General features: G+C 37.6%; 1 protein-coding gene across 9 annotated transcripts in view; it reads left to right on the top strand.

The window, feature by feature from the left end:
- Positions 1-18,928, top strand: part of LOC138932617 (cell adhesion molecule Dscam2) — a 194,085-nt gene that overhangs the window by 130,466 nt on the left and 44,691 nt on the right. For all 9 annotated transcript variants that reach the window (XM_070294630.1, XM_070294632.1, XM_070294629.1 and 6 more), the window contains 2 exons: positions 4,561-4,710; positions 17,211-17,536. In XM_070294630.1, coding sequence (XP_070150731.1) covers positions 4,561-4,710; positions 17,211-17,536 — 476 coding nt within the window. The remainder of the gene's footprint in view (positions 1-4,560; positions 4,711-17,210; positions 17,537-18,928) is intronic.

Here is an 18,928-nt window from a genome sequence, read left to right as displayed (position 1 = left end):
TTTTATTAATTAATGATGTTTTTTAATTGTTTAATAACCAGATAAATTACATTTTAAAATTTATGGTAATACTGTGTAAAAGGTAACACATCTCCGACTTAATCGCTACTTAAATATGTTAGGGCAGATTTTTTGAGTAATTCCCCGCAAGAAATAAGTAGGGGACATTGGTATACCATATATATATATCACGTAATCTATATATATATTTGTATATATATGTAGACACTCTTTACGAATACTAAAATCTACATATATATATATATGAAAATTAATCGATATTTTCTACGAATCGTAGACAGAACATATAAATATCTGAAAATATTTTAATATTTACATTATTTTAATTTTAATATATACAGGCTGTCCCATTTTAAAAGTTCCACCCTCATAACTTTTCAGGATCAACGTTTGAAGGAAAACGACTCGGATAAAGGTTGTAGGGTAATCGGTTGTAGGGAACAAAGGGTGCTATCTAATAGCGACCTTGGATCTGACATTAAAGGTCATTTCAAGGTCATTTGAAGATCAACTTCCGTTTTTTAAATGGAACCCCCTATTTTTCATTACACATTCTTGTAGCTTATCTCGAGAGCTTTCCAAAACACTATAATAAAGTATTTTTTCATTAAGTACTTTTTGAGTTGATTTATATTTTATAATCTGACATATTTTGATATAAAAAATTAAATATCTTGTAAAATATTCAGTTTTCGATAATCTTACCGTAATACTTTTATGTACAGAATAATGAGACAAATCAATTAGTGCCAAAAAAAAAACAAATAATTGTTTAAAAGAATACATGGGGCACCCTGTACAATTGTCATCTTATATATAAATTCGCTAAAAAAAAAAAAAAAAAAAAAAGGTATATAATGTGAACGCTCCTTATTTATCTCCAATAATTAATTTTCCGATTACATTTTTATCGCGGATTATATTATATATATATAAACACAGACTTGAAATAAATTTTCTAACATTCTCTGTATGGTATTGTATGCTATAACGCGAGCTTTGAACCCGCCAGTCTAAATATGCCAACTATTTCTCTCTTACGACGGCACGATCGTCGCGTAATCATCCCAGGTGGAGGGAAGGAGAGCGCACAATGAGGGGACAAAACGCCGGAGAATCTCCCGAGTTATTTTTATTAGGATCGATTCATCGCCTCTCCCAGCCCACCCTCTTTCTTTCCTTAATCATGGCTGCCTATTTCTCTTACCCCTTTGCGGGGCGGGGGATGGGGCGGCAATACGGCCCCCGGCATTTCATCGCCGTATGCAGTCGGTATGCACCGCCGTTGCACAACGCACGAGCCGACCTTAAGGTAACGCCAGACTTACGTGCATTCCTGCTCGCACTCCCTCCCCCTCGGCGCGTTTCAACGCGGCTGGAATTCCGCGCAATTTCCTACGGAATAAAGTGCACGACGCGACGTGCGATGCGCGCAAACAACGAAATATTGACATTTGCGGGGACGCGTACCGTATCGGCGCGCGCGCGCGCGCGCCGCAAGTTGCGCTCGTTTATACATCGCATACGTCGTATACGTATTCGGGAGAGAAACGAAAGGAGGAGAATAAAAAAGAGGAGAGAGAGAGAGCTCGAGATATTTTCGCGCGATGCATTTTCCACGGAGTCGCGCGTCCCGCCGCGTACCTCGACTGAAATGCTTACGGGCGCGGAAAACGCTCGCCGCTTCCGTCGTTGATATATATATATATATGTATATATATCTCGTCGCGAGTGGCCGAAAAGAAAAACGCGAATAATCGCGATCGCCTCAGTGACTTTCCCGCCTCCGGGGGAAAAGTAATTGGACGAGCCTCTTATTTACCAGGTTTTTTGTCTCTGTGTATGAACATGAGGAGTTTTGCTTGGGTTTTCAAATCGTTCCACGCGATGCGTTTTGTTCGCATTAAATCATACAGATACTATCTTTAAATAATGTATAATGAAGAGATGTGAGATCTGCATTGTATTTTCTCGAAATTTAATGTAAAGATTTTGGGAAATAAATTAGTTTTATATTATTAAATAATATGAAACCTTTATTACACAGATATATATATATATAATGTTTTATACAGATTATGTGTTGATAAGAATTGCACGGATGTCTTACTCGCGTATTTTAATAAAAATATTGAGATTACGTATATCTTTGAAACAATTTTATATGCGTAGGATTAAATGAAATAGCCGAGAGAAGGACAGTGTAATAAAAATTTTTCATATTCTTTCATCTTGAAAAATATTGTACAAATAAAATGTGTATCGAAACTCTCCACATTCCGCGCATTGTTTATTGAGGGAAATTAAAATTTCTCTCCATATAACGAAGCGTTGTCCGCTTTGGTTAATTCGCGTAATGCGGAATATCAAGAGCGCGGGATATCGATGAAATAACGAAGAAATGAAGTGGTCGCCGGTATACGATCATCGATTTCGAAAAATAACTAAAAACGCATCGGAAGGACTTTCGAAGAGCCGGGCCTCTCTTTCGCGCAGATCCATTAAATCCCTACAGGGTTTGATCAACGCTCATTCAACGTCGAGAGTATTGAATGTCGGCGTACCTGAATCCAACTCCGACCGTGTGTTCTATCGATCGTCCGACCATCTGACGGGAAATTAATTCATTATTACGTCTCTCTCGTTGCTACGCACCGCGCAATTTCTTCGATTATTCGTGAATACAAATCACGGAGCAATTAACGGACTTTTATGATATTTTCATTATTAATTATGTTTAACGTAGCGCGCGCGTAATTATTCTCTATTAATCGATCGTTATTACGCTTGCAACTTGCTTTTTGCTCATATTCTACGAGCACATTTTTCAAGTTGAAAATCCTCTAAAGTGAAAATTTTGCTCAGAATGAAAGTTCTTTGCGAGAGCGATATATCTGTATGAGATGTGATTAATTTTAATAGTAAGGTAAAATAAAAAATAATTTTTGAGATCCCATATTTTTATTACGTTTATTATACATGAATTTTGCGCCCATGATGAATGTAATCCGTAAATTAATAATCCTCCTTTAAATATGTATGAGTACTGAATAAACACCTGCTTGGATAATTTGATACGGATTTTTTAAACTATTAATGATAATTTGACAGCAACAAGTCGTTGTATTTATATTTTGCCACGTATGTCCCATTTATTTGTTAAATAATAATAATGCTAATTATATTACATTTATATATTTCCGTTTCGCGTGTATTTTGTTTTCTCATTAATTATCCAATTATTTATTAAAGCATATTATTGTAGTAATATATGATTTGTTTCGCGTATATATTGTTTTTAATAATATTAAAAATACCTTACATGATATACATATTTGCATCGACATCATTAATGTAGTAATAATAACATATAATTGAAATTGAAAATGTATTAGAGAAAAGCTTAAATAACGAAATCTGTTTTTACCGTAATTCCAATCAGAGTACAACACTATTACACACTCTGACGAAGAGAGATTAAAGTATCTCTATTTAGAAAAAAAAAAAAAACTTTCTTTAAATAATTTTTTTGTAAAACTTGATTCACGAAGATACTTATATAACAGAAGGGACGAGCGCGCGTGCAACAACGATCGCTGGTGGAATTCATTCGACAGGCGCTAATTTTTTTTCTCGTTTTTTTTTTTTTTTTTAACCGACCTCCCACTCGTTTTAAGCCATCGGGTGCGCTGGCGGGCACGCTGTCATCATTCAGCGGTATTTTCGATTTTTTTTTTTTTTACGAGTATTGATTCTCGATCCCGTGTCGAAGTATGGCTTCTTTTTGCCGTTCCGATACGCCATGCGATCGTATGTTTTAGACAGGCTCGCTTAAATGGGGGTAGTTCTTCGTTACGCGAGAGTCCAGTCGCGAATCATTTTTCTGCATCTATTATTGTTTCTCTCGACGCGACTTTTATAACCGGCCGTTTTCGCGCGCGCTTTTCAATTAAAGAAATTTCCATATTAATGGAAGCTTGACGAAAACGTCAGGTCAGAATATGAGAGAGAGATGGAGTGAAAAAGCGACTCGTCGAGTCGCTTCATACTGAGTGTTTTATAAAATTCATGTTGCATTTTAGAGAAATATTGAGATTAAGATGGATTTAAGAATCTTTTTTTTATTTTCAAATTTTTACTTTTCAATAGTTATCTCTAAATAATTATTAAAATATAGAATGTACATATATATATATATATATATACGGAGTCTCATAAATGCATAAATTGATTTTATGTCAACTTAAAAAATTTTTTGAAATGATTTATCTTAAAAATTTAAATATATTAGATTTTTAATTATGAGAAAATTATTAAAATTTTTGTACAATTTTTATAAAGAATCGAGAAAAACATTATACAAATGTATTGTACGCATTGAAATATTAAAAAGTGAAATATCTCGAAAACAATGCATTTCCAGAAATTTTGCCAATGGAAAAACGGATTAGAGGTCAAAAAATTAAAAATTTAACGTTACAAGATACTCTACTTTATCGAGCTTTACATCGCTGATACGGTTACTGTTTCTACCCGTAGGTGAGAAATACCACATGCTGCCCACCGGAGAGCTACTCGTCTTTTCTGTAGCTCCCGCTGATGCCCACTCGACCTATCGATGCCGCACCGTTCACCACGTCACCGGTGACACCGTGGAAAGTTCTTCGTACGCCAGACTTGTGGTTACCGGTAAGTTCTCGCAGGACGTACGTCCGTCGGTCGAACTTCCTCGGGTAGAAGTCCGGGATTCTGCGAATGCTCTCGATATCGCGCAAGTTCCGAGAATACCGCATAGTTGAAGAGAAAGGAAGATACGGAATTAACAGTAGGCGTGTTAGAAACTGTCCGAATAATAATGAGTAATTAACATGTCGAACGTAATTGTAATAGTTTTCAGGAATTCTCTGAAGAGCAATGTGTGAAATTAAGAAGAACTCCCGATATGATCTACATTCAAATTATATATTACATAGCTTTGAAAATCTTCTTAACTCCGGCTGCTTTTTATATATTTTACAATTTAATTTAATATTTCTGACATTCAAAAAATTTCACGCGGCTTTAGATTATATCTTTTTTTTTCCCTTTTACACAACATTTTCCTTTCAACATTTTAAATCGAATATTTTTCTCACCGGGAAAACACTAAAGAGGGTTGCGAATGCGCGCGCTCGCACTTATCCGCGACGCTCACGGTCCATACATAAACATTCTCTTATACCCCGCTAATCCGTTATGCCCGTTACGTTTCACGTGTTCGGGTTGAAACTCCGAGCGCGGCGGCGTAATTGCGATTCACCCCGTTACGTGAGCGGCCGTTCATCCGTAGCATTTCTCGGGGATGACCGAACGCGCGCGGGGATATATTACCCGTGTTTTATGTATTTACTTGAACACCCGGGCGCGTTTATACAAGATTCTCTCTCGCGCGCGCGTGCCCCTTTTGCATAGCGAATCATGATGCATTGTTGCACGTTCGCCGCATGCTTTCCCAAACCCCTTCATCGAGGTGCAGTTCCCTCTTGAAGGTCCCCCCGGCGCTGCTACACGTGGCGCTTTCTTCATGAATAAATCATGAGTGTCCGAAATGCTAATGGCCGAAACGTTCGCCGACGATATTTCTATCTGCCGACCCGACATGGTCGAAAATATGCTTGGCGTTCGCACCGACAGATTGTTGAAGGCAATCATTTGAATATAATTTCTTTCAATTTTTATGAAGAATCGTTATAACTTAATGTTAATGTACGAGAAAGAAAGATTCTATTATGTTATATTATATTGAAATGAAATTTTTATATTTTATATTAAAATTAGATTGTATTTTAAATTTTTTATTTAAAATTTAACATTTTATTTTATGTCAAAATTTCATTTTAACATAACACATAAAACTATTGATAGGAAATATTTATTTATATATCATATTTATCATATGACATACAAGTTTGATGGAGAAATTTATTTGAAATCTCTTCTTTTTACCTTGGAGATTTTTTAACATTTAACTCTTATATCTATAATTTTATAATAAATAAAAAGAGATCTCTATCATTTTACACATCATATTTCATATTTTATAATTAAATGTACTGTACAATAATTTTGCATTAATATCCGGTGGTGATCTGATTAATGTACCGTGGATGTGGCTTGCTGTGTCGCTTATCTTCAGTTTTTGATCAAAACCAGTTGCAACATATTATAGAAACCACTCGGAGAGACGGTACGGAGAATGTCTGACGATCTTGTCATAGGGAAACTCGGTAGTTTTGCACGGCACACCAACGATCTTGTCACGAGAGAACTCGGTAGTTTCGTCGGTGTACTTCACCCAACGCGTCGGAGGAGATGCTGACTGATAAGGCATAAAATGGGTCGAACGTGGATGAGACTACGGAACAATGGAAGACTAATGATGAGAGAGTGCACCGTCTTGTCTATTTCGGTCGACCGCGCTGAAACCGATAAGATGGCAAAGGGAGCGTCGGACGAGTATATTGTTCGCTTCCTATCTACGTCACTCGCCGTTAAATTAACCTTTGTGCATTGAAGAAAGTTGATATCGCGCGGACACGAGTTGCGGAAAATTCCAGAGATGCAAACAGTATCGCACCCTAATTTTTCATTATAAAACGTACGCACATTATATCGGTTACATTCTGGTTTATTTTTTATCTAAATGTTTAGTGTCAGATATTTATTATACAAATTTTTTTATGTGTAATAGGTTTATTTTTAAAAGTTATAATCCTCAAGTAATATCTACAGATAGATATTTTATATTTTGGACTCATATGGGGGGGATGGGTGAATATTAACGTTAATGTGATAGGTAATTAAAAATTAGCAATATATATTTTCAATATGTATCTATCGTGGAAAATTAATTTTATTTTAAATTAATAATTATATTCTATATTAAAAATTTATTTTAATATAATACATAAAACAATATATGTACGTATATTGATAGGAAATATTGATTTGTATTATATTTCTTGTGGCATAAAAATTTAATCGAGAAATTTTCCATTAAGATTAATTTTCTATGGGAATATTTTTTAAATTCTGCCATTAGAATTCGTGGCAAATATCGCAGCGAGAGAGCCTGAGCGCCGCTTTGTCGAGGCGTCAGTGTCTTATTTTCGCGGTTCAGCGTCCTCTCGTCTCTCTATCTCCCTTTCTCTCTTTTTGCTATCGTCTATGCCACCATTATTCGCCCCCATATTTTTCGCGATCTTTCTCTATCCTCTCTTCGCACCCCCTTCTCTCCCAGTTGCCTTTCGTGCCAGCGACACGTCGGAGTTATAACACTTGGCCGCCGCATTTTAGGGAAGCGCGCGGCCTTTTAGGCGAGAAATGGGATCCATTAAAAAAAAAAGAGCTAGGTATGCAGCTGTGATCGTGCGCTGACCATTTAGAACTGAAATTTTTAAAGTCACGCGGCAAAATGCATCGATCGAATGCGACGCGATATCGATTCGTCTCTTTGCGATGTTTAAGCTTACCTTGCTTTTAAGTATGGACGTTTTTATCGCAGGAAGGAAAAGGGGGAGGAAGGAGGGGAGAAAATTGGTCTACGAAGCGACATTCGAGAATGTTTGCGAAATGAATTCTTTGCCAAACGATAAGTGGAAGGAATTTAATATCTAGTCTTTGCCAACATTCGATACTTTACATACAATGTTTAACAGCGTAGGCATTTCGTGTTGCGTGGCTCTTTCACTTTTTGAAAATTGATCCAAAGCGCAAAACTATTTATTTATTTATTCCTTTCTGTCAAAGAAATCTGCACGCGAAGAAATTCGAGAGGAGACTCGTAAAAGGTAATCGAGAGTGCTTCAAGTTCAGTTTTTTAAATATATTTTTCAAGGAGTATTTTAAAATATATGTTTAATCACCTTTTGCTGTGCCTGATATATTGTAATATTTTGAAGTAAGGTCGCCGGTTACCAAGGTAACATATCCATTGACATGCAGCCAACCGAGTAGGATATGAGACGTCTACTAATTTAACGCGGGATCACACACATAAAGTCGCTAAAAGAAAAAAAAAAAAAATTGGCGCTCGGACGTGTATTAATTAAGCTCTCTCTGGATTTTCTCCAACTGCTTACAGTTCGAGTTTCAGACGAAAGTTTCAAACCCCAAAAAATCATGGCGAACTTTTTTCCTGTACGTCGGACGCATTGCCGGAATTCCGAAGAACGTTAAAAGTAAGATTTACGATGAATTCTCGTTAAGCAGACGAGGCGTGCAATTTAACGTAACGAAGAAAGCGTACCAAGGTATCTAACTATCGACGATAGTTGGTACCCGGGGCCGAAAGTTCGCCGGCGAGATAGGACGAGAGTCATATCGAGATAGTTGGAAAGGGGGGCGGCTCCTTTATGGCGGCGATTCGCATCACAGTGGAACAAGTCGAGGACAGATCGGGCGCGATCCTGTTAAACCGAGCGCTAAATTAGTTCGACGGCCGAATGGTTCCCGGTGAATTTAGCATCCTCCCCGCCTTTGTCGGTGAATGTGATGTCATTCTCTCGCAAGACGGTCTTTTTGCGTTGGTATAACGAGAGAGAGAGAGAGAGAGAGAGAGAGAGAGTACGATAAAGAGAGTACGCGACTCTGAATTGACGCTTTTCTCCAACTTGGAGACACTAACCAAAATCCTGAATGCAATTCACATTGCAGCCTCGAACAAGCCGCCACCGGGTACGTGAAACTTGCGCGATTCTTTTTTATTTACGATCCGACTCTTACGCGGAATATTCCGAAAAATTCCGCGAGCCAAATAAACGCGTTCCAAACAGAGATGACAGGTCTCTAAAGCATAAGTTTCTCGAGTTTGACTTGCGGCGAAAAAGAAGGGAATTTATTGTATCTCGCGGTGGGAAATAGGTATATTCGTGCTAAACAATATGTAACCAAAAGATAAGATTGTGCGAATATATCAATAAAATTGAATATTACTTCTCGTAAATTTCTACAATCTGCTTAATTGAAAAAGTGAAAGAAACATTTATCTATATCTACTAGATATTTTACTAAATATAATTCTAATATTTATTAAAATTTACATCTTTATACATTGTGTAAAAAAATTTTTTAGGCAATTGAAGACGATGAATATCGAAAATAGTATAATGGCATATCATACAAGAAATAGAATTTATATATAAATTCTCTGTACACATTTGTGTTCAATGCTTATGATTTTTTGTTATATTAGTTTTAAAATATATTTCGATGTAGTTGGATATTTTCGATATAGTTTTTTTTTAACTGAATTGCAGAACGCGTTAAAAAATAGATTTCTAATTAATGTCGATGATCCTATTACAATTTTAAACGTTAAAATATTTCTTGCTTATGAATTACTGTATTTTTTATTATTACTTTAACGCGTCGGGTGTTTTATTACACATAAAACTTTGGCGCCCGTAATATAAATTTACAGTGGATTAAATATCTAATTTATATGCACACACTACGTATGATCATACGCACAAAATTTAATTTAATTTAATTATATTTAATTTAATTAAAATATTTATCAAAATTTAATTTAAAAACATACTGTCGCAATATCCTATAGTATTTGATAAGAGTAGATAAAGAATGTTCCATGTCTATCATCCTTCCCCTTAAACTTATTTTGCGTCAAATCTTTACTTATGTATGTGCCCTCGTGCATATATGTGTGTAAGAGAAATATCTTTCTGAAGTTTTAATTAAATTTTTCTCTTCAAATTCGCATATAATCCGGCCGAGTTAAACGCCATTGAGAGAAATCTTCATTACGTTCTACGGTGATGACGTTTCTTGAGCGTCTCTCTCTCTCTCTCTCTCTCTCTCTCTCTCTCTCTCTCTCTCTCTCTCTGCTCTCTTTTTACACTTCGCCATCGCGGCGAGTACGCGGCGCGATATCGCTTCGGCGCTCGTCTGTCTGTCTGTCTATCTATCTGTCTGTCGGAGCGAATTCCGCCGAGTCGCAACTTCCTAACTTTCGCCTAATTAAACTTTCGTTGCTCGATATTAAATTCTGCCGATGTGTTGCTCTCGAAACCCGATGAATCGAGAGAGCATCGCCTTTATATCGCGCACCTCTCCGTCTTTTCCTCCTCCACTCGTTTTCCTCTCTCCTCCCTCGACGCATTCTAAAATTTACCCTCGCTTTTCTCTCTCCGTTTCTCTCGAACTTCCCCTCCCAACTCCGCGTAGATCCGCGGAACAAAGTTGGAGGGATGGGCTTTTATTGGACCCCCGCGGCTCCTCGCGCCGCTCGATGAGACGGCGGGGATGAAAAAGCGGAAAAGGATAAAGCAACGGGTGAGCGAGAGGGGAGGGAAGAGGAGGAAGAAGAAGAAGAAGAAGAAGAAGAGGAGACGAACCCCCTGAGCGGAGGTCAACTTATTTTTGCGGGGAGAACGGGGAGGGGGAGGGGAAGAAACTCGGCGAAAACGCTAAGTGCAATCTGCAGAGCCGCCGATGCAGCCGCGCTGCAACGTCGGCAAGAAACAATGCACCGTACTCTCTTATCGAGCCACTACCTTCCCTCCCCTTTCCCGCCCCGGCCCCCCCCCCCCTCTCCTCTCGCCACCTTCCTCGTTGTCTTCAGTAGATCCTTCCGATCGAAGTGGTGAGAGTTTTTAGAAAGATGTAATTTCGTAGAAAAATCTACACGTTCGAAACATCGATCGCATCGATGTTTCGCCGCTTAACTGAAGGTCTTGAAGTAGTATCGTATAAAAAAAAAAAAAAAATCTCGCAAATCTTTTTTTTATATTATCTACGAAGAGCATTCTTCTCCCCTTAATTTTATTCACTGCATCTTTCGACATGTACTTCGATATACAATACATATAATATTTTACATATTTACGTACGTCTACATGTGTGTGCTATTAAAACACGTAAGAGAGGAGACACTGTCCTAATTTCTCCCTCTTCTTCTCCTCCATTTATTCCTTTTCCCCTTCATTTTCCCGTTATACGAGAATTTATATAAAGGCGGATCTAACGTGCGTCGAGGCGCGTGTCCAACTGAAAAGAGCGGTCGCGTGGGATGATTTACGCGGAATTAGAGGGGGAATATCAACGCGCATCCCGTATCGCTCATTTAAACGCAAGATTGCGCGAGATTCAGAGGGCCGAGGGTGCCTCATGCCTCTGTATATCCCGTCTTTTCTTCTCGCGTATTTACCCTCCGCGTATTATGTACATACGTATACATACGTATATACGCGTGCAACGACACCGTCGCAAAGCCGGCATAATTCAATGCAAACAGCGAGAGGCAGGAACGCTTTAAAATACAAGGCCGAAGAGCGAGGGAAAGTACGCGCAAGCAAACTCCATAAACGGTGACAATTATTTTAGCAAACAACACAGCGACGATTTACTCGCGTGTAGAAATAACGCGTGTATAATTTTGAAAAGGCGTTCTCTTGCTATTTAATTAATTTCTAATTTATTTCGACTTACATTTTATAATTTTTATCTCTCAATTTTAACGAAGAAAGCCAAGTTTATATTCGGGGATTGTTTTTTAGTTCATTAAGCCAAATCTTATTTACATAACGCACTCCGTATATAACCGTGCACCTCGACGTAAACGCGATAATGTTTTTCCGCACCCTTGTAACGAGCAAGCGAGATGCACTCCTTCTCGCGAAGAATTATCCCGTGAATAAAGTCTTCTGCATTAACGAAACGTTTTCGAGCGGCGGGCGTTAAATTATATCGGCTTTATCATAATGGCTACACGCGACGTACCTCGTGTACCGTATAATGGCCACAGGGAACTCAAGTCATAATTAAGTTTCTCCTTTTATACCAGGGCAGGGAGATAGTACGTCCTGGCTCCTCCCCGTAACACGCGTCTAGAAACGAATTATCTGGTCATCCGAATTTAACGATGCTATCGCGCGACACGCGCAAATTGCAGTATAAAATGATTAATAATTTAATTGAGTAAATAACGAGTGGTTTTATTCTACGCTTCTGATGAAAACGATTCGTTCGCGGAAGAGTTAATTTTGCTAAAAGTTCTGGTGAGATAAAAATTTGAAACACTCGCCCCGACAAATCATCGCTCTAATGCCAGCTTTATTGCGGAGTATTATTTACATATGACGTGTAAGGTGTGTAATGTATGGCTTTGCCGGCGTTCAACCGCGCGAGTTTTGAGCGAAACGATATTTTCTTTTACGGCTGTAAATCGTTAACGAAATTGATGATGCAACTGTAAATTACTGCGTTAAAATATCCAAACGTAATAAATATCCAGCGTAACGACGAAAAAATCATCGTCGAATCTTTAAACTCGGTTCGAAAGTTTAATGCAAGTATAATTTTGCTTTGAATTTTAATATATATATATATATATATATATATATATATATATAAACTCGAGTAATGTCGCACGAGATGGGAGTGATTGTGCGCGTCTTCGGGCGCAAATTGCACGCGGCGGGTATCGCATCGTGACCCGAATTCCGAAGCAATCAGCGGATGACATTAGATTATATATGCGTACCATCGACCGTGGACTGAAACCGGGACTTTAATGGTAATATGGTTGCCAATATAATGCAAACGCAATTAATTCCTCGAGAGTGTCCCTTATTTGCATGAATAATTAAACTCGTCTTAAGCTTCAAAGCTTTAGCGGATATAGAGTTTGATTTTTTTTTTTTGTCACTTTCAAATTTGACAACACCCAAAAATCATTTACGATCACTCTCTTTTTACGTTTATAACTTTATTGGCACCAAAATTCGCAGAGAAATCTAAATTTCTTCGTAATTAATTATTAAAATTGTTTATGATTAAATTTATCGTCGATAAGCTATAAAACAATATCGATAGGGAGAACAATTGAAGCAGTTGCGGCAGAAAAGACGCGATAGAACGACAAGTATGTTCCTTAATTCACGATAAAAGATCTCGCACGATAATATGCATCTACTTTATTACGAGACGAGATTGCATTTGTTCGGAGCAAATATGTACGGGCGCGAGAAAAAGGAAACGACCGGCGCCATTTGAATCTCGCTTTGACGACGATACACGCGCGACGGGTGTATATTTAATAGAGTCTTAATTGAAGTCGCCAGCACGAGAGATTTAATTGGACATCGGGAGAGAGAGAGAGAGAGAGAGAGAGAGAGCATGGGAATTACTAACCGTTTTCCGCGCGGTTTCTCTCCTTTTTCACCCTCCGCTCTTTCATCCTCCCCCGCGCGGACTCTACCCTTTCGCATCGGTTAAAAAAGGAGCTCGAAACTCGATTTCGCGTTGCATAATCAATAGATGACGGCTCAAAGAATACCAAGATGTTTGTTTTAACCGCCGGAATAGCGCTCGGAGCGATGCACCGTCCCAGTCATCGGAATTTGCTTCATAATCGTGTTTTCGTGCACGTCTATTCTGTTGTTCCAACGTATGAGAATAATGAATTATTATTCAAAGCTTGTTGAAAAATTTACATTGAATGGCGTATTATCTTTCGACATAATTAAAAAATATAAAGAACGTAAATTCTTTATCTTAGAAATAAATATTATGAGCGAGAAAAGTGTTCTCTCTTTTGCCTAAAGTTTTATTATATTATGGAGTATTTCCGCAATTTGACAATTTATAATACTTATTTTTGATTATTAATTAAACTTTCTAGACAACTTTTCTCTTCTCTTTTCCTTGTTTTCTTTCTCTCTCTTTTATCAATTTTTATTGCAAACTTTTGCAATTTTACCGCATATTACATAAAATTTAACAATTATACAATATTTATAACAATTATATTTGCGATATTATATAAATGTAATAATATATAATATGTTTATTATACATATATCGTATTATTCTTTTATTTGATGTTTCTATTTAAATGCCAAATTGAAATTATTATTAATTATAATAAATTAATTATAATAATTATAATAAATTAATTATAATAATTATAATAAATTAATTATAATAATTATAATTAATTATTTTGCAGACACAGGCTGAAAGAGAGAAATTACAATCTGTTGTTAAAAAAATCTGCGTGATTCAGTGATATTTACATATACAGGTGTATATGATAGGTCGCGTCGTCTTTTAACTATTGTTTTTTTCATGAATTGTATCTCTCTTTCAAAGTTTTATGTTTGTAAAATTTACTTTTAAACTCTCCAATTCGTATCGCGACAGCGTGCTTTCTATTCTACGTCAACGGGTATAGCGACGTTGAAACGTAAGGAAACGTGCATGCGCGTGACATAATACGAAAGTTCTCGGTATATGACGCGTATGCACCATCTGGTGCGATACGTCGACGTATACGTCGAGTATACCGGAAAGGATCGTTTTTCCAAACTTCCCGTCCCGTTGAAAATTTGCGGATCATCGAGCGCAAAGCGTGGAGGATCCGTGTCAAAAGGGAAATGCATATGTGAATGATATAAAATATGTTAATTACGCCACATTCTATTTACCTGTCATTATCACAGCGAAACACATACAGAGTACTTGGTATGAGAGAGATTATCGTATCTCTGTCTGTGTGTGTGTGTGTGTGTGTGTGTGTGTGTGTAAGAATAATAAAATATATGCTAACGCGAGAAAAATACTTTCCGCGAAATACTGGCACTTCTCGCACGACGACAGGATTTTCGTCGGCGAACTTTCACCGGCGCGTGCAGCAAAATGCAATTGCGACACTCGCAACAGCGCGCCCCGAGGCCACATTTTTTTTTCTTCTTTTTTTCTTTGTTTGCTCGACAAGCGACAACGACGCCGGCGACAGCGACGACGACGACGTTGACGTCGAGGAGCGTAAGTCGGGATGTAAATGGCGTAAAAACTTTTCGACGTGCATATGCACGGGACGAGAGACGGTGAACGAGGATATGAACAAGGGTGTGGTGACGGTAGCGTTGTGCTGGAATATGGCAACTGAAATTGTACAGTACTATAGAGAGGACGCGAGAGCGAGATAGAGCGAGAGAGCAACGAGTGAGAGAGAGGAGGAGAGGGTGTGTGTACCAAAGGGAGGACGAGGGAGAAAGACAGGGAGAGAGAGAGAGAGAGAGAGAGAGAGAGAGAGAGAGAGAATGAGAAAGACGGAGGGGTGCAAGATTGAGCGAGACGAGTCGCGAGGGCGGGAGCGAGATGGCCTCATCGCGACGATCAATACGCCATCAGCTTAAATTACAATAATAACGCCGCGACCGGGAACAAAGCGCCATTATAAAATAGCGCGCGGTCGTAAAAGGCCACGGCGTCGCTCTGTCCAAGATCGGTTCAGTGGCAAACATCTCCGTCGCGGGGCAGGGAGAAATGCTTGATCGTTGCTAAGAGAAGAAATAAAATGCCCGTTATTCGACAGACTCTATATACCAATCCCGTCCCGGCCCTGGAAATTGGACGCTCGTTTCATCGTCCTCGTCGTCGTCGTCGTCGTCGTCATCGTTACCGCTCTCCTCGTTCGGGACAACGTCAAATTCCAACCCCTTCGCGGCCGGATAGAATCGCTTCCGACGTTTTTATCGATGTGACTGAACCCGAAGCTCGAGTTTATTGATTCTATTATCCGCGATAAAACTGCGTGCTCGCTTTAAAATTTACACGCGGATTTTGCCGAGTATGACGCGGGCATGCTGTTGCTGCACGTGAAATGAAGATTTATATTCACGTCCGAACGCGTTCCTCTCTTTCTCCCTCTTTCTCTCTCTCTCTCTCTCTCTCTCTCTCTCTCTCTTTTCCTACAATTTTTGGAGAGCGCGCCGAATTTTCGGATATCGAATTGTATCGCGAGTTTATTAAACGGTGCTAGCAATCGAGAATGGCTGATATCATTGATTGAAGGGAGAGATAAATGATATAATAGTTCGGATCGATATTTTTCCATCATAGTATTTTAATTGGTATTTTTTTTTTTTTTGTTCCTCTTGTCCGGACGCTTTAATTATAAATTTCACATATTTTACCAAGATAGATTTTCTAAAATTCCCTTTACTATAAAAATAAATGCAATGCCATGATATAAAGCAAATATTGGATCGAGATACCTTTGAAAATTCCCAACGTGGAAATAATGTTAAAATATCCCGAAATTAACAGCGACAAAAAAATATCGAATATACGAAAATGCGGAATAATGTTGGACGATTTTTGCATTACGTACATTAAAAAGTTAAAGCGGAGTCGTTGTCTGTCTCGGTCAATTTTTCATGGAGATTTCTTACTTACAATTAACGACACTTCCCAGCACGAAGACATATATATCGTAAAACATTCCGAGATCGTTTAGACTGCTAAAATTAATGAGAGAAATGTCTCTACGAAAGTTTAAATCCGACCCTACATTTTTAAGATATGGAAGACGATAAAATACGTTGCAAACATATTCGTTGATTAATAATTAAACGCACGATAATATGAGACAACAATAATTTGCATTTGTTGAATTTCATTAGGCAAATGCAATCGTTAGTTCATATACATTTATAATGAACGTACGATCAATAATCCGTCATTCCTAAAATTTTATTACACATATCGTTGAGAGGAGATTATAATAGCAGACACATACTCGCACATAATAATGCAATAAAATTTTAGAAATATCCAATTATCTATTTCTCCATATACGTATAACACATATAACATTTATGTAATTTGATGATTTTATGTGCGTGTGCGTAACTGTACTTAAAAAATATAAAAAAGTGCTACTTCAATCTTATAAAATCTTACAGCTATAAACAGATGAATTGCTAATATTCCAACGTTACATTATTATATAATATTTAAGTAAAATTAATTATCTCTCGAATTAATTTATAAATTAACTCGGAAAATAATTTGAACAATTTCACAAGTTTTCGAACGTGCATTCTCATCGTCATAATTAATATAACAATAAGAAGTCCTACAACTATAGGAAATTAGTTTGAAAAAGTTTCTTGAGATTTGTCGGTCATCATCGTAAATAATAACTTAGGATAATTAAAATAAAACATACCGTATATAAGTTCGCAATAAGAAATATCTATGTATGCTGAAAAATAGTTCAAAAGAATTTTCTTATATCGTCATATGATTTTAGTTAAGAGAAAAAGATTTGTCAAAATTTATCGCGTTATACAAAGTGTAATTTTTTTTTTCCCCCCCCGTTTTGAATTTCTCTGCTTCAGAACATCGCAACTCGTCGCCGCCGCGATTCAACGAACGAATGAATCCCGCACCGATCCGCACCGGCGAGACGATCGTGCTACTGTGCATCTCGCAGGGTAACCCGCCGCCGACGTATCTCTGGTTCCGCGAGTCCGTATCGGGCACGACGATGATCTTCAATTCGGAGAGGATACACGCGCGGGCTGGCGTCCTGGTGCTACAGCCGGCCCGCGTCGAGGACGCCGGCAGATACGTCTGCCACGCGAACAATACCGCCGGTTCCGAGCGGGTCGTGCTGGAAGTCACCATCGTAAGCAGCCTCTCCATTCATCTTGCGCCTCAACAGGTACGTGTATCCAGGGTTTTTTTTTTTCTATCTCTATCTATATCTTTCTCGGTGCGACCACGTGCGATTCACGTGATTCCTTTTCCTTTCGATCGATCGACGTGGTTTTCTGAATCTAAACACACACAGGTTTAATAATATAATTAAAAATTAATTAAATTGAAGCTTGATGTTTATAAAGATTTATTATTCTTCATAAATATCTAATAAATTAATTGAGGAAATGATTTAATTTCCTTCTTTCCACATCTAATGCATTATATGTATATTCCCATAAAAGTATATCTTTAGAACGTAATAACTTTTTTATATTTTGCATTCTGGTAGAAATATTTTTCACCCGAGATGTGAGCGATGATAATAAAGAAATTTATGTTTAAGTTTGGCTTTATGGTATCTGGGAACATTGAAAGTGTCTTTAAACTGGTGAAACACCGAGTAAGTTTAAGATGAATTTTATATGCGTTAGCAGAAGGAACTGTAGTAAAGAAAAGTTTTCGATTGACTTTGAGAGAATGGCTCGGGACGGGAATGTAAAGATTGACTGATTTAAACGGTAGAGATGTGTTACTTAATTTATTTCATATAGGAACGAAGAGAATTTCTAAATTTACGTTCTTTCCCTTTGTACATAAGTCGCGTAACAAAATATAGAGAGATTGTACTTTATCTTAGTAAGAATGTAAATTAATTATTTCAAGTTTAAAATAATTATAATAATAATAATTATCTTCAAGTGTGTAAATTAATTTTGATTTTATTTTTGAACTATAAAATGGCGTGCGATATTCACGCAGACAAAGCATTATTCGAGCTTCGCTTTTCCCAAATTACATTCAAATTCAAGTTTTGATGGTTGTAGAACGCTCCTTTGTTCAGTGTAATGGCCATAAAATATCGCTAGCTATTTCGATTTGAGCGAAGTTGAATCCAAGTTTACCCCGGACGAGATAGTGGTCTTTGGACACTCTCTGTGGATAATTGGCTTGAACATCAACGTTATATCACAGTTCCCCTCATCCATCTTGCGTCTATGTCAGTTTACATGCGTTTCCTCTCTACTGGTTGCGAGTTTCGCGTACGAATTGTGATCCTTGTACTTTCTTTTCCTTCTTTTTCCCTGTCCTGCATTACAAGCAATTGCTTCTTGTGGTTACATCTCTTTAAGCAGAAACTATTTTATTTTATACATCGTTTTAAATATTTACTCTTCTTTTCCATTTAAATAATCCAAAGTGAACATTATCTTGCAATGAATTATGCTACAAAGCGAATAAGAGCAAAGGAAGAAAGAGAGAGAGAGAGAGAGAGAGAGCAAGAGAAAGAAAAAGAATTTTGAAAATAAAATATACATTTTATATAATCAGAATTTTAAATTCGACGAAGCAATTT

This window comes from Polyergus mexicanus, unplaced genomic scaffold (genome assembly GCF_030449975.1).
Source record: "Polyergus mexicanus isolate NDT 795.1 unplaced genomic scaffold, iyPolMexi1.0 SCAF_4, whole genome shotgun sequence".
Classification (NCBI taxonomy): Eukaryota; Metazoa; Arthropoda; class Insecta; order Hymenoptera; family Formicidae; genus Polyergus; species Polyergus mexicanus.
This window is presented reverse-complemented; position numbering and strand designations above follow the sequence as displayed.